This window comes from Pygoscelis adeliae, unplaced genomic scaffold (genome assembly GCF_000699105.1).
Source record: "Pygoscelis adeliae isolate BGI_AS28 unplaced genomic scaffold, ASM69910v1 Scaffold360, whole genome shotgun sequence".
In the NCBI taxonomy this organism is placed as follows: Eukaryota; Metazoa; Chordata; class Aves; order Sphenisciformes; family Spheniscidae; genus Pygoscelis; species Pygoscelis adeliae.
Window position 1 is genome coordinate 793,467 of NW_008823961.1, and position 17,533 is coordinate 810,999.

Genomic DNA, 17,533 nt, shown 5'->3' on the forward strand with positions numbered 1-17,533 from the left:
ACCAGCTGTGTCAGGAAGTTGTCTTCCACACACTCCAGGAACCTCCTAGACTGCTTCCTCTCTGCTGTGTTATATTTCCAGCAGATGTCCGGGAAGTTGAAGTCCCCCACGAGAACAAGGGCTAACGATCGAGACACCTCTGCCAGCCGCTTGTAGAACGATTCATCGGCCTCTTCATCCTGGTTGGGTGGTCTATAACAGACTCCCAGCAGGATATCTGCCTCGTCGGCCTTCCCCCTCATCCTTACCCATAAACACTCAACCGTATCATCATCACAATCGTTAAGCTCTATACAATCGAAACACTCCCTAACATACAGAGCCACCCTGCCGCCTCTCCTTCCTCTCCTGTCCCTTCTGAAGAGTCTATAGCCATCCATTGCAGCACTCCAATCATGAGAGTCACCCCATATAATACCTTTCATCTGAAGAATTCAAAAATCTCTAATTTCCAGACTAATCACCTCTACTGACTAACTGGAACATAGTTAAGAACTCGTTCACCTGCTTTTGAAGTAAAGCCCAGCTGCAGTACATGGCAATTTAGAACAAGGAGAGACAAAGAGTAGTAGCATAGTTGAAACTAGAATGAATTTCCAAGAATCATATGGTATGGTAGTTGGTAACCTTTCCAAAAAGTACTGTCACTTAAAAAACAGCTGGACAGAGATTCAGTTTAAGCTCTGATCTGACAGACACACAAGCTCCAGCAGAACATGACCACCGAAGGCCATGAAGATGGACTGGTTCATCACTGGGTTAGTTAGAAAAGCCACCCGCTGAAGTTAGAAAAGCCACCCACTGAATGGTCTTAAGTTCTCTCTTCCAGTGTCTGTTGGTGATGTCTTCATACAAACAAATTACTAGTCTTCTCAGGCTCTTCTCTCGTTGTGACACAGATGCAACCATGAGCTAGACTAGAACTTTGGAAATATTGGAAAATTTCCCCTCTCCACAGAACTTGGAGCTTTAAAGTGCTCTTTAGATTGCCAAAGTAGTTATAAGTATGACAAGAGAATGCAAAAGCCAAGACAAGAAGTGTAACGTGTTACTATAATGGGAGAAGTGATAATAATGGTGTTTGACATGTATCACAATATTCCAAGGAGGAGGTTCAAAATCTAGAGGCAAGAAAATGTTGTAAGAAAGCCTGTTGCTGCATAAATACACAGAAAGCAATGGGCTTGACATTCTCACAATTCCTATGATCATCTGAGCAGAACAGCTTCTCAGCTAAAGGCATATTTTATATCCCCAGATGGAGTTGGTAAAAGTAAGGCTATGTTCCTGTCAACCTAAGCTGTCCAATTATGCAGTGTAGCCACTAAAAGCCCTCATGATGAACCTTTCTGATGTCTTATGCTGGGTTTATTTTTAAAAAACAATGTATCCCTTTGTTACTGGTGCCAACCCAAATCTCTGTCAGGGTCCCACTCAGTACTAGTGTCAGTTGTTGGCTGTTGCTGCCTAAAAAGATGCAGTTGCAATCATGTCCCCTGCATTTTTTTCCTCATATACTACCATCCTGAATACAAGCCAATTCTCTAAAAGCACAGGAGAGCCTGCTGTCTATTGATACTTGTATTCAGAATCCACACTGACAGCATCTAGAGTCACCTCCCCATTCTGGATACACATACTACACCACAGAATTTTCCCTGTTTGTGTATTGGTGGGAATTGTTACATGAATTTGAAATCAAAGCCAAACACTGAGAAATTCTACAGCAGAAGAATTGCACTCTTCTACTGTTAGAAACCCTACATAAGCAATCTTTCCCCAGTGACGGTCAAGGGCACAGATACATATATGCCTGCAGCCATGGCTCGCATATTCTAGACTGGCTGGGTTGTTCTCACAAGACTAGAAAAGAAGGTGTGAAGGTCATGTTATGCTGCTGTCATATGGCCCTGGTTCCATGGCTGGCTTGGGGCCAGGCTGTCCCTGAGCATAAATCAAAGCACCAGCATTGGTGGACTAATTTTTGCTAGCTTCCTCACATGCATAAGGTACTGTTCCAATAACACAGGTTTTCTGGAGGAGGGAAGTGCTTGGTCTGCACCCCTCTTCTCATGAAGAACAAGCCTATTTTGAAAGATCAGGAGAGGGAAGATTAAGAATTAAAAGAATTATTACAGCATCTTTGTGAAACCTAAGATTTTTCTAACCATTGAGGAAGACTCAAAAGGAGGGAGTTGCTCTGTTTCGTTAGAAGAAGGGATTGCAGTCTGGCCTGATTTTATTTGACTTGATAAGTGACTGAGTTGACCGACCTCTGATTTCTGAATCTTTGAGAAGGAGAGATTAGAAGGGAGAAGCATCTGGTAACTGTTACACAGCTGCCAAGGCCACGTAATTGGGTTACACACTCCACTTGTAAGAGTCATCATGCTGAATATTCTGCATTAGCCTACAATTAGAAAATGTCTCTCCTGACACACCATACAGTTGAATTTTTGAGGTGCTTTGATCTCCTTGATGAGGTCAGAGTGGGCACCATATACAAGACCATTTACTGATTTCTCATTCTTGAGAGCAGTGCATTTCACTGTGAAATTTCCTCTGCAACAGTTCGTATTACAGCAAGGGTGAGGGGGAGATCCTCCACCATCCAAAATACCATTTCAGAAGGACCCCTGTGCTGTTCTCATCTGCTACTGAGTTGCATTGCTTTACTTCTATTGTGTTTTTATTCTAGGAGTACCATAGTTCTTGTTCTCCTGGTGTTCTGCATATGCTTCCTAGTGGCTTGTATTATGTACCTACATGTCACACGAGTACAAGTAAGTGATTTAAGATTTTATGACTATTATTATTATTCTTCCTTTTGGTGGCTATGCTTTGTCCTTTGGAATATGAAGCCATCAACCCGTGCTTCACAGATTCATAGAGTCTGAAATCTATGTGCTTTTCAAGTTCATTGCTAAGTAACATATTAGGCACTTCAAAAACAAAGATGGTTCACTGGAAAGAAGAGTTTTTACATGAGTAATCATTACAGCAGTGTAGCATTCAGTGCCATTAATGCTATGCTTTTTGTCTTTTTTGCTACATCTTTGCCGAACACCTACCACTAGCTACTGAATCGTTCCAGTATTCAGATAAACAGCTGCTTTACCCTGACTTTTTCTCCTTTCTGACTACGGAGCACATGAGTTCTCCCTTCCATTCTGACTGGTATCTGGGTGTAAAGTCCTGCTAACTTCCCCTCTGTTTTCAAAACTTTTCCTGCCAAAGCAGCAGCTGTTTTGATGGTAAAGCACAATGTTTTGCACATGCAACCCTTGGCCTTTTCAAAACCTTTAGTAATGATTAATTCTCCTGCATTACATTTTCACAACAGTAATGATGCAGAAGGACATTTGGTTGTTGTAGGAGAGAACTAGGTCTGCCAGATCAGAATTAAGCATCTACAGACTAATTTTCTGATGAAAGAAATCTGTAGTGGCTTAATCTAAACTTAGTCTTTTCAGACAAATATCAGGAGAAAACACCTACACAGTTAATCAGCTTTGCTGATTAGCACACACTAATTTTTAGTTAAGAAAAAATGCTCTTTGGCAGGAGGAAAATAATTGTTTTCATGGAAACATAAATAGTATATTAGCAGAGTATCTGGTACAAGCAGATCTTTATTTATAAACTTACACAATTATTTGGGAGTAATTTTGATGATCTCTTTTGTTTCATAAAGGCACAATAGTTTATCATCTGTTGTTCTGTCTATGGATGGTAGAAACACAGATGAAGTTTGTAGGAAATTGCTCCTCTTTATGCCATTTCCCCGGAGCTAGTTGCAAACTTAAAGTTTGTTCCAGCTGTTTTGGCAGTCAACAGAATTTGAATTCATTCCAGGTTCCTCTAGAGATTCAGTACCTTACAGGATCAAATCCAGCATTAGAAAAATAAAGAAACATAAAAACTCAGAATATTGCAGTTTGAAATGTTGTGGTGAAAATTTGTCTTATTTAATAAATAAAAGATAATGAATATGCTACGTATAATGAATATAGAATTGTAAACCAGTCATTCCCCTATTTTAATCAGTCTTCTGGCACTTATGTGCTATTTTACACTGGACAAGCGACTCAGCTTCTCCATGCTTTAGCATTAAATGCCTCACTCATAAAACCACTATAATAATGTTTTACTGTACCAGTTACCTAGCATTTTGGGGATCTGACAGTATTTATTTAGTTAATAAAAATTCCACAAATAAAAGAAAACAAAGAAAATGAAACCCAAAATGCTATGCTATCATAAAAGAGCAGATGCAATCTTAGAATGACCAAAAGTCAAAAATATAAATCCTTCAAGTGTCAGTCAGAGTTTTAATTCAGACATGTCTCATACCTTACCTTTTAAAGGTTTATTTTCCTTTTTAACCCAATAGCCTAGCATATGAACATTTAGAACATACACATACCACACACACACACAAAAAAGTCTGTGCAATGTGTCAGGATACACTGTCTTTGAATCTGCATTTTGCTTTGTCGCTGTTAACCATGCAGCATGATCTTCGAACTATGGGGATTCTCTCTTTAACAAGCAGTAGATAACTTATTTGATTGCAAACTGAATTAATGGAATATATATATTTCCTCCAAACAAAATTATTATTTTCCATTTTATTTATATGGATAGAAACACTCATGTTCCACCTCATGTGTGCATAGGGTTTTGGTCTTGGTGGACAACTTGATGGGTAAAAAAAATGCCTGGATGATCACATTCAGAGCATAGCAGTTTATGGTCGTACTCTACCTGGAAGCCAGTAATAAGTGGGGTACCACAGGAGTTTATCCTGGGACCTGTCCTGTTAAACATTTTTATCAACGACCTGGAGAAGGACATGGAGTATACTCATGTCAAGTTTTCAGGTGACTCCAATTTTGGGGTAACAGCCAACACACTGGCAGGATGACCATTGAGGGGGACCTAGATAGGTTGGCAGAATGGGCCAACAGGGATCTTATGAAATACAGCATGGATAAGTGCAAAGTCCAGGCCCTGAGAAGGGAGAACCCTCTGCAATGACACAGGCTGGGGACTGACCAGCTCTGCAGAAATGGCCCTGGGGGTCAAGGCAGACAGTACTTTTGGGCCCCTTGAGGTCCCTTCCAACCTGAACTGTATGATAATAATGAATAAATGCAGAAATAGTCTATCTCTCTTTTCATAGTGTAATTTTGGACACTGCTATATCCCCTCCCTTGAGACACAGCTTTCAATGTGAGATTCTTACAATTCGAGGTTTTTGTTCTACAATATGCTCACTGTTTTATTAAAGGTGATATACCTCAGGTATCCCAATATATTTTACTGATGCTGACTAATAGTTAAACTGGTTTCTGGTGTAGCAAATTAACTCAGGTCTATAATATGCTTCTGTAAATCTACTATTGATATTATGTTGGTTGTTCCCAGCCTACATTTAAATGGACTTAATCCATACTGAAGCCAGAATGTATTTGCAGATCACACTTTTTTTTTTTCTGTAGTTGCTGTATTCTCGTGTTTCACAGCCCAGATGAAGTTGATTCATCTATAATGATCTCAAACTTCTAATTCATGGTCACACAAACAGGGGAAATGTCTCTGCATATGTGAAAGGAAGGGGAGGAGTTTCAATACATGATTTCTATTGTGCCAAGGCCACAGAATCCCCTCTCTATGGGTACTTTGCTGCCTGCTGGAAGCTATGCTTTTGGTGTTGATGATACCTGTGAAGTGAACAGCTTTTCTTCAGGACTGGTGACTTTCATCCAAAAATTAGTGTTTGCTTGCTCCATTTGATCTTAAGTCAAATCCAACCTTGATAAGTCTGGGCCCCCTCCATTTAAGGGACACAGGATTGTTCCCCCTTTAAATCTGATTGTTTCCTGGAGTTAATTCTTGCCCCTTGAAGTCACTGGAAGAAGTCCCGTGGTCTGAAAGACGCATCGTGGATCCAGTAGATAATAGATGCCCCAAACATTCTTAATGCAAGGGGAAAAGAAGGAAAGCAGCTTTCCCTGAAAACAGAGCAGATCATTATGACTGGAACAAGTACTAGAGCTTGACAGACTTATCCTTCCTCTCTCACCTTATGTCACTGGCTTCATATATGCTCACAGCAGCAAGCACTTCACAGTGATGGAATCAGGGTAAAAATGGAGATGAGCAAGAGATTCACAAGACTCCATTCCACCAGACATTTTTGTTCTCCACTGCTCTTTCTGCTCTGACAAATTCAATATTTTTAATGAGTCCTGATAATTAAAACTACCCTGGCATTTAATGTGACTACTACAGCAGAAGACAGAAATACCACTCCAAAATTCTATGCTACCACAGTATGTTCTCTTGGATCACTATTTGTAGCTGATAATTTGCAAGGCAAAAGATGCTTTGGGTATTTTCCCCATGGGAACAAAATCAAATGCCATCCTAATTTATTATTTGCATTATGAGCAGACATCCTACTAACCTTTCAAAGAGTTTTAATTATTATGAGAAATAATGTATAGTAATAATAGTTTCACATTTGTTACCCCCAAAAATGCAATTACCATTAAAACACATGTACACAAGAATAACTGCATGCTTGTTTCATAATTTGCAGTGCAGGCAAAATTTCCATATCCTTATTCACTTCTTTTTATAGACTAAAAAAATAACAACCCCATTTTAAAAAATATTATAAAATCTTTATCTATAAATCTTTTTTTTTCTTCCTTAGTGTTTTCCAGGGTGCCTGACAATACAAATTCGTACCATTTTGTGTATTTTTATTGTGATCTTAGTATACTCTGTGGCTCAAGGATGTGTGGTGAGTATTTAAATCAAGTATTGCTTAATTTAGCATTCTGTTTAAAGAACAACCTGGTATGGATCCATTAAACACATACCATATTCTCGTCTGGTGAATTCCTACTCTTTTCTTTATTCATACGTGCAGAACATGTTTCTTCAAAATTAAAGCCCTTTGCTATAATTTGAACTTTCACTGCCCTGAGTCAGGATGTTGAATTAGGAATGGGAAAGCTATTAGCAAATTATACAGATAATACCTAGTCAACACCTATGGAAATTTTTATAGCAAACCTTAGTATCACATAGTCTGCTGATGACCTGTACTTTATGGGAAAACTATTTTTAAATGTTCAATTTGCTTACAAGTTCAATGGCTAATATTTTGTGACAGACAAGGCATGGTATCAAACAACATTACTTATTTCTATGTGGCAACTTACAGAACATATTTCTGTGTAATAACAGGGGGATATTTTTAGTCCAGGCAGATCAGAAAGGATAACGAGATCTTAAAATATGGACAGTATTGCGTAACGAGAAGAGGTGTTTACACCATGCTACTTACATGATCCATTCACATCTAATGTCTAGGAAGCTTCTCTTGTATGAAGTGAACTTGCTCAATACTTGTGAAAATTGAGCTTCTTTTACTGTAGATTAGCAGCTAGTTCTGCATGATGGACTTGAATGTCAAATGGGATTTACATTTCCACCTAAGTATTTGGCATTTAGTTGCCTTGTCAAATTCCTAGCACTCAATTTCAGAATTTTGGCTGCTAATGCTAATGAATTAAACATGTTAGGGTACCCAAAGGAAAGAATCCACACAAAAATAGCACACTAAACACAATTGGAAATGCTGAGAAGGCAGATGTCTCAAATCATGTCTCTCTGCGGGATTTGGGCAATGTGTTCTGACCAATAGGAAGACAGTGATTTCATGAGCAATTCACAGTGCTGAGATGCCAAGCCCCTTATTTTGTATTTTGTGTATTCACTCGTCCCTGGACCTGCCCTGAGAACATCTACCAAGCTGATCCCCATGAACTGAATGGGCAGAGGATCCCTTGTCTGCAAATTCCAATGTCCTGAGACATATGAAGAATTACTGTTGTTCAGACATTTCTGGGAATTCCTGAACATCAGCTGTGTGAGTAACACACAGCCCTAACACACAACAGACATATATGTGGTTCTTAATGTGCATATAAGCCTAAGATGCATACAGATGTGCAGTGCCTCCAGGCTAGCTAGCATCTCAGCAAGTTCTGTGTATCTGACTTTGGGATTGAGATTAATATTATGACAGCTGGAACCTTTATGGTTGACTCTTACTTTGATCAAATGAAACAAGCACCATTGTTGCCACTTAAAGACGGTGAAAATGAGAAACAGACATCATAAGGCCTAAGGCAACGTTGAACATCGGTGGAAGAAAGCAGATTAGAATTCAGATGTTCTGGCCTCCAACAAGGCAGTGATCATTCAGTTACAACTTAGAATAGGTCACAAATATAACTTTATCCTTTACTGAAGCAAAAATAGCCTGCAACCATTGAAATGCTTAGGAGAAATGTTTAATCAGTAGAAATTATTCATTCCTGCAAAGTAATGCCTCTAGAATTCTCAGCTAGCAGAGGAGCTAGGTGTTGAGGTTTTACTCTTAGCAGATGGTGTTTTCCTGGATGGATTGCACATCATTTATGAAGCCCTCCTGCATGCCTATGTTTTCGAATGAGTTTAGTTGAACAGCATTTTTAAGGATATGGAACAAAATCACATTCAACAGATTTTTTACTTCACTCTTTCTCATCTTATTTCATAATGTTAGCCATTATGAGTTTAACTCACATTTTATCTGTTATGCCTCATCTTTTTAAATTACTACAACCACCTGTAAAATATATTGCTTAATAACCTTTCAGGTTGTCAGTTATTTTACAGCATGCTATAAAATTTCATTATCAGTGGTTAGGATTAAATAAAAAGGTCTAATAACACACTTCAAAAGAGAAGCTTAAGTATAGGGCAGGGCTTATGTGGTGGTGCCTCTTAAAATCAATTTCACACTGCCATCCCACTCTCCCCTTTTATGCTAACTCTTGTACTCTCCCTTCATAAGGGGTGAACATTGGAGTGCAATTAAAACTGGAGCTCTAGGGACTTGCACTATTTGCCAGAAATTCCTCCCTTCCTTAGGTAACAGCTCTGAGATGTGTACATGACATTGCCTTTGGAAGAAGCAGGTTAAATTTCCTCAAATTTTGCATAGGAAATGCACTAAAACATTTTTTTATTTCCTAGTCTAGGGAGGAAATGAAACTCCTTGCATAACTGAAACGGCAGGGATAGTTAAAGATGAGGCCTTGTATTTGAATCATATGTGATAGCAGAAGTAGCTCTGCAGTGGAGAAAAGATATTATTCATGTTTAGCTTTTCAATCAAAGATTAAAATAGGTTTTATTTTATATTTGATTAATTGCAATTGATACAATTTACATAGTCATTAAAACAAACACATTTCTTTCTGTGCTCTGTGCAAGAACCTTTCTCACCTGCATGGCCACATAAAATGTTTACTGAAGTTCCTTAATTTTGCAGGAATATGTTGGCTTGAGAATCTCTTGGCTTTGAGCACTGAGAGGGAAACTATTCAAATAAGCCCAGACTTTAATTGGTTGGCTTTACTGGCATCTAATGAACAAAGAGTGTCTCCCACCTAAAACTGAGTAAAGCGCTACAGGAAAAGGAGAGAGATTTTATTAGAGCAGTGAGCTGGATGGGAATTCCATGGCCATATTTTCTCAATTAGAAACGCACTACAGTCAGCCCCCACAGCAGCTGCATTTCTGTTTATTTCATAGTTAACTTTCTCCCCTTCTCGCCTCTCCTGTCTTTTGTAGGTTGGCTGTATGCCTTGGGTTTGGAATACCAATTCCAGCAGTTCAATAGTTATCATTTCTCCTGGTGGAACAAATAAAACAATGAATGAACTTCCATGTGACACAGCACACTATGCTTTCCTTTCCTGTGTAGTGGGGACTCTCACCTTGGCAATATTTCTACGTGTATCTTCCTTGCCAAAAATGATTCTCCTGCTTTTTGTTACAATTTTGTACATAGTTATTCTGGAACTCAGCGGTTACAGAAAAGCAGTGGGGTAGGTACCTTGCAAAGTTAAAGCAATGGGTATTTCTGTATAGTCATGACTGACTACTCGTATGTGAATTGTCCTCTAGCATTCAGTGCTGCTTATGGCTATATACTTAGTAGAGCATAAGAAATACTTAAGCCATCCTCTCCCCAGCAATTGTAGGATTCTAGTAATACCCATCAACAGGAGATCAGCTTTTTGGAACTAGCAAGTGTTGCCCCATTATTCTGTAGTTTTATGCTAACATACCTCAGCTGAGCACACTGCGCCTAATTATAATATGAAATAGAAAAACACTGTTAACTTCACTTCCATATTTCAGCAGCCCTCAGCCAATTCCAATTTCATTTAAGCTTTTTGAGAGTTTTTATATTTCCTAATTAAAAGCATGCATACACATTACAATAATGTATAGCATTATAAAATCCTCAGGAAGTTGAATGTTAGTGTGATGCAGCGATCAGATTTACTGTCACCCATCTCCCCACCCATATGAGCCTCCTTAGAAAAGGCTAGTGATTAGCGGGTACCCACATGTTCTAAACTAAAGATCTGATATTAAAAATATGCAGTGTTAGTTATTAGAAAACCTGGAATAACCCATTTACTTTCCTTTCATTTTTAAGGGGTGGCTCCTTTTATATGCATGGCTATGAACCAATACTAGCCATTTTGCTATTTTCTTGTGCTTTGGCACTGCATTCCAGACAGGTGGACTTGAAGCTGCGTCTGGACTACCTCTGGGCTGTGCAGGTAAGTCACAGGACTTTCCTTTCTAGTATCCATGCACACAAAATTATGTCTGACTTTTTGAATTGGCTTGCAAATACTTTCAGAACAAATTAGTTGGACTAAGACACTTTCAAAATTTTTCATGTCTGTTGGGGTTTACAGAGAAAACTTATTAGAGCTTTCTTTCCATAGACCTATAAAATTAATTTGCTCTGGAGAGGTGATTTTTTGTTTGTTTGTTGTTCCATAACAGTACATTATTAATGAAGCCATATATTTATATCTAAGGTGCATTATGAATAGAGAGAATTTCAAACATGGGAAATTGACTGTTAGCAATATAAATTTGAGATAAAGAAATTAAATCCATGCAGTTTTTTTCATCTTGTAATACAAAAAGGGGTGAAAATAAGTTGGTGTTCAGGTAAACTGAAAAGAAGAAAATAAAACTGATACAAGGAAATACTTATACCCATATCATGCAATGAAACTATGAAACTCTTTTCCAAAGGAAGATCAGAAATTTATTTAGATAACAAGTGCATGGACTTTTTTTTGAAAATATATTTCTTAACTATCATAATCACTGCAAAACCTATAGAAATTATACTAGCCATAAGCAGGGGCATCAGGAAGTGTCTATCTCCTGTCATGCCTCTCAGCTGTCCTATTCCCACCTCCAAAGTGTTTCACACTGGCCCCTGAGGGAAGGAGAAAGTTGAAGAAGACCTAAGTTTGTTTTGGTGGAATTTGGAAGTTGCGTTTCTGATAAATTTTATGCTCTTACACTCTTGCAGTTCACAGAGGTCACATCCTGTTCTCACCTACACCCTGTTAACTCTGTTGTTAAGAGGACTGTATAAATCATTGCAGTGCTTGCTTTTATGTGTAAGATCAAGACTGAAACACATGGGTTAAACACATCCCTGACTCTACTGTGTTACCTAGAATGGAGAAATCAGGAATGACTTAGCTCTGTTATCTTCTACTCTTAAAGTTTTTCAACATAACAGTTAAGCTCTGTTGAGATTTTTTGTTTGTCTTGATGTCCAAGACCACGTCTACCTCCTTTATGATTTAAGTTTATCTTGTCTATAATTTCTGTGGACTCTGTGCTGTTTAACTGAGTCAACAATGTGTGATCGCTTCATTTAATTTTTGTCCTATGACCTGCAGGTGATAGGTGCTGTGCCTGTCAGCCTCAGAAGTTTGTTTTGGACAAACTGATAATAGTTTCTGCTTGCTGTGGTGCCGAATGTAGTTTTCAGGTGGAAACAAAAAATCCCCTGACTTTGAAACTCAGAGCAGCACATGACTGCTGTATTGTGGCTATCTTTATATAGATTGGCACATGGTGAAGGTATGTGAGTGCCATATGATCCATGAATAGGAGACCTTCTGTATGTTATTCCTAGCCATGAAATAGAGTAGCAAGCAGGAAGATACTGTTTTGCTATCCTGTGGCCTTTCAACAGGTCAAGAGTGAGTTCCAGCATCTTAAATGCTTTTCATCATTCCAGCTACTGTGACTTGCACAGTGAATTGTGCATCCCTAAGGAATGTACTGCTTAAAGATTCTTAGTTTTAAGTTGGCTTTTAATTAGCAATCAATTATTTTTAAAAATTCAAGTACAGGAAACTAATGGGATGCTTGCCTGCTGAAAGACCGGAATTGGAGAATAGTAAAGGAAGAAATATAAACTTTTTCTGTTTTCTTAGGGCCAGGTTTTACAGAAATACCTAGTCGTCTACCACTATTGTTAAAGCCATTGTGCATTTACTCCAAAGAACAATAAGGGGAGTTAAGACATATGGATGCCTATCAAATTTCAGTAATGTCCAGCGGCATCTTCAGGTACCATTTCAAAAAGTGCTTTTTCATCTGAGAAGATCAAATGCCATTTTATTTTTCTTTTCAGTTGCAAATCAGGTACTTATGTGGTACCATCTTGTCTGTGAGATTTGCATGATAATAATCAGAAGGGGAAAAAAAAAAATCAGTGTAGGTAGAAAATTCAGAAATTAGGGATCAACATGACTACCATTCTTCGAAATCGGTATGCTGCGTAGATGCTTGGCCTCTTTGATGATCTGGGCATATACCCTTGTTCTTCTCAATTCCACATGGAAGATCTATTCCCTGTACAATAAATAATAGTGAATAATATGTTGTAAGGAATGTTGTCCTGGTTTTCACTCCATGTATTGCTTGTAAATGATATTGAATACAAGGGCTAATTAACATAACATGCAGAAGTACCGTTATGATGGATGCTACAGAAGTGCTTATGGCGCTTACCGATTCAAATGGATAAGTAAAAAACACATTATCTTTGTACTTATTAGGCTTTTTGGCATAGTAAACATCTGAGTATTAAAAGCTCTGGGAAGACTGTTGGTTGGAAATATCTGTATGTTAAAACTGCCTTTGAATAGTTAGCAAACTCCAAGCTACTAATTGTTTAACAATCTTTAAGAGGAGACAAGGGTAAAAACCACCTTCCTGAGTGACAGTTTTCTCTAGCTGCTGGACTGCAGGAGCCCTGTATATCGTTAAACAGCATTCTTGGTCATGTTTCTCTACAGCTGCAGTACTGCTTACCATTGAATCATGTTGGCTTAACTTGGTTACATTCTTGGTAGCAGAAGTTTTAGAAAGACCATTGACTTAGTGCACAGGGACTGTGGAGATTTTCTTCTGTTTTACAGAGTGAGTGTGCCAGTTCTTTGTGCAAACACTGAAGTGCATGAATCACTGCTAGAGCGGGAAACTCGCATCTCCCAGTAGCCAGCCGCTGCTGTGTGAAAGATGTGCCAACATGGTACAACATGTATTTTTAGGAAGCTTCTCAGTTGTTGGCTTACAACTGGGAGAATTTTGGGCTCAAGGGCTGTTCTGGAAGTTGTAAGCACTTTGCGTACTTTTAGTAAGGCTCATTGTGGGGCTAATCCTGTAAAAATGTTCTCAGGTGAATAAAACCATTTGTGGCATAAGCTGCACTAAAAAGGATTTCATAAATATTTTCATTTACTTCATCATGAACAACAAACAGTCTAGTACTAACTAAATGATACTTTAAACACTGAAAGTATCCTGCAATTAATATCATTATTAATAAGAATGTATAGATAGATGGTCAGTGGTCTATGCTAAGGTCTGAGGAAAACCCATTTCCATAGATTTTGTCTGCCACATCAGGAAAAAAATATTTTTTAAGGAAAAGCAGATTTCAAACAAGAAAAACTGATTTAGAAAAATGATACAGTTTCAAGAAAAGTTAATCTAATTTCCATGCATCTAGGTTACATAACCAGAACAGAGATAATACAGTATGATTTATGTACATCGTGTGGAAAAAATAGGTTGTTCAGATTGATAGTAAGTTGTTAAAACATTTATATTTGTACTGACTGTTCACACGTCAATGGTGTTATAAGTTCTTTTTGATTTTGCTAGGTTTTTTTCTGTGCCAAATTTAACCTTTCTGAATATCACGGTATTTCCAGTAAATATCTGGTTTGTTTGTTTGTTTGTTTGTTTTTTTAACAGGCAGTGGGAGGATAATTTGATTTTCTACATAACATTGTTGAGTAACTCTGTGTGCCTCATATGACAATAGCTGTGAATAGCAAATATAGGAACATTTTACTTATTGGTGACTGATAATCACTTTTGCTTATGCAAGTTATTCAACAAAACTGGAAAAAAAAGGACAAATAAATACAAGCAATATATTCATGAAGAAGCTAAAACTGCCAAAAACCTGGAGTTGCTCACTCACCCAGGATTTGTCAGGGGAGGAAAATAAGAATGATACAATGATATGACTGATTGTTGCATTCTTTAGGGAATACTCGAATATCATTCAGCTGTCTTTTCTAATCCGTGACACTTGTAAGAAATATGTATTTCACAGTCGGCAGGCAAGACTTGCTAGGTGTGCTTGCACTTCCTCTTAAAAATCTGGCCCTATAGAAGCAACGTGATGGGTCTCTTCCCTGTGGTTTTAGTGCCACCTTCAGGTACAAAGATGATGTTTCTGCGGCACCGGTGCCCGGCTCTTTTTAGCTGTATCTTGAAACAGTTTATTTTCATGTGATAACTCTTCAGTCAGTGACATTGCTACGGCATTATTATGCTTATTAAACAGTCACCTGATAGCTCAGGTGATACAACAGCTCAGACCACTTCCTGAACAGAGGATGTGTAACCAGCTACCAGCATTATAAAAACTGTGAGATTCTGCGTAACTTTGTAAAATGCAATAGCTGTTAATTACATTGATGTCAAAAGCCATAGTACCAAAGAACATTTTAAATTTTGTCACCATGTCCGAAGCAAAAACAAAGCCTGCTTTTAAATACTGCAGCTCTGCAAATCCAGTTAAGTTCTGCAAAATTACCTAGCTGCCACAAATACCAAACAGGTATAAGCAAAAAGCAGAATGTGAAAAATGATGCTGCTCATGCCTATGTATTTTCTTTCTTGTTTATTTTCACAATAATCTGCCTTGTTTTTTGAGCCAGCAGCTATTGCATAAATATCATGCTGGCAGCTTTCCTTAATTAACCAATAGGAATAGGGGCAAACAGACAAAGGTTAGGATACTATTTAGCTGTCTGGATAATATTTCCACCAGGAATGTAAATACCTGTGATCTGTGCTATTTTAATCTTCTTTCTCCAGCCCCAAGTACTCCTTCTCCCTTCTCAATGTCTGTTTTGCCTGGGAAAGGGTGATGCCTACACATCCTTTTATCTCAGCTGCTCAAAGAGTAGGCACTAGGAGTTCATGAGTCACAAGGAGGAAAGATAGTTTTCATTGCATTCCCCTGAAGGGCAGAAAGCAGGAAGCTGGAAAAAGGTCCAGAAAATAACAGTAATTGGTTTACTTCCCTTCCCATAGAGCCATGTGATGGTATAGTTTTAGAGTCCTCACTGCCAAACTTGACCAAGTCTTTTTTTACCTCACCTTCACTCCTTATCTTCCCTTGCAAGAGACACAAGGAGATCTTTCCTCTTTCCCCAGGCAGCTCCTGAGGAGCTGCATATATGGGAGCTGTCTTAGGCGGTGCAAGGCGAGAGGATGGATACTCAAACTCTGTGCAGCAGTGGCAGAGACGGTACACTTCAGTTCATATTCCTAGCAGATCAGTTTAATAAAGGCAGGATGTTAGACATTCGGTATGTCTGGACGGTGTAAGTGCAATCCATGCAGAGACTCTGGCTAGGGTATTAATGCAGTATGTGGTCTAAACTAATATACCTTGCTTTTCAACACGACTAAGTGTAGGTCAGAAGGAGTGCTATGCTAATTCCATTAATGTTCTGCTTCTAGGTCTGGGGCTAGGTTGGGCAGAGCTGACATATCTTATTCTTCATGCCCCACACAGGCGTAGCCAGTGCAAATGTCTCCCTGAACCACAGGGAGAGAGTGCACTCCTCTCTCCCTGTTGGCTAGGAAGTGCCTGTCCTGAAATAGGCCAGGGCACAAAAAGCTAAGAGCACTTGACCTACATTCCCTCTGTTCTGCTGTTTGCATATTTTGTCTCTATTTAGGGTTTGCTACCATTACCCACCATGGTATTATTCAAGGGCCTTCCATGACCTTAGAGGCTTTCATCTCATTTCTGGCAACTGGACCTTCTTAGAGTCTAAACTGTAGTTAACAGTTTTGCATCCAAAGAGGGGAAGAGATGCTTGCTAGGTGTGTTGGAAATGTAGCATTCTACTGTGTTTCTTAGCAATGGTGACATCCTTGATGCCTTTCCCTGCTTTTAAGGGATTTTGCCACCCCTTCAGTCATGAATTTGGTGCTTTGGTTTGAGCCACTAGCTCTTCACTGAAGAGCTCCGTTCTCAGCCTCTTAGGCACGGCTGTGATCCCATCATTGTGAACATTGCCACACCCACACCTGCACACACACAGTAGTGTCAATGGCATTTCTCTCCCAGTAGTTTCATGACCGTATTGAAGCAAGATAGAAAGGAGGAGAAAAGCCATTACATGCCTTAAAGTTCCGTCAGAAGGAAACAACCAGAAAACCAACAGGCTAGAGTGAACTTTCTCATTTATTCTATGTTGGTGTATTAGAATCATCTTCTATTTCTGTGCATCAAAGCCTGGACAGAAGTCCAGCAACATGACCAAGGTCACAAAGGTCTGCTTCAGTGCTGGCAGCTTTGTCCTTGTGCTGTGGCTTGCTCTGAAACTTTTGTTGTGAATCATACACAACGGTAGGAAACACTACATATTGCTGAAGAACCTTCTCAATCAGGTCTTCCAAAATGAACGCTTTGGTGCACGAATGGGCAAGGCAGAGGAACGTGATCACATATTTCCAGTTCAGAAATGAACAGCAGCTGCCAGTGATTGAGCAACATCATTATCCATGCAATGTGTCAAACTGATTACTCCACTTACCTACTCCTGCTTGAATACTTGGACTTGTCCAGAAATCTCTACACCCTGCCCAAAGGTGCATTGTTCTTCAAGCTGCTATTCTGCCCCATATTGTATTGGGAGCTTAACTGAGAACCTTAAACGTTCCTAGGAAGAAAGTAACAAAAAAGTTCTTATTCAAAAAATAGAGGAATGGATAAGCATAGAATCATAGAATCATAGAATCATTAAGGTTGGAAGAGATCTCCAAGATCATCGAGTCCAACCGTCAACCCAACACCACCATGCCCACTAAACCATGTCCCTAAGCGCCTCATCTATACGTCTTTTAAATACTTCCAGGGATGGGGACTCAACCACTTCCCTGGGCAGCCTGTTCCAATGTTTAACCACTCTTTCAGTAAAGAAATTCTTCCTCATGTCCAATCTAAACCTCCCCTGGCACA

The 17,533-nt window shown here is 38.9% G+C and overlaps 1 protein-coding gene across 1 annotated transcript in view; it reads left to right on the forward strand.

Annotated features, from left to right (window-relative positions):
- The window catches only part of ADCY1 (adenylate cyclase 1 (brain)), a 116,192-nt gene that overhangs the window by 86,088 nt on the left and 12,571 nt on the right, over nucleotides 1-17,533 (forward strand). The window contains exons 11-14 of the mRNA XM_009323210.1: nucleotides 2,699-2,783; nucleotides 6,725-6,814; nucleotides 9,703-9,959; nucleotides 10,580-10,706. Coding sequence (XP_009321485.1) covers nucleotides 2,699-2,783; nucleotides 6,725-6,814; nucleotides 9,703-9,959; nucleotides 10,580-10,706 — 559 coding nt within the window. The remainder of the gene's footprint in view (nucleotides 1-2,698; nucleotides 2,784-6,724; nucleotides 6,815-9,702; nucleotides 9,960-10,579; nucleotides 10,707-17,533) is intronic.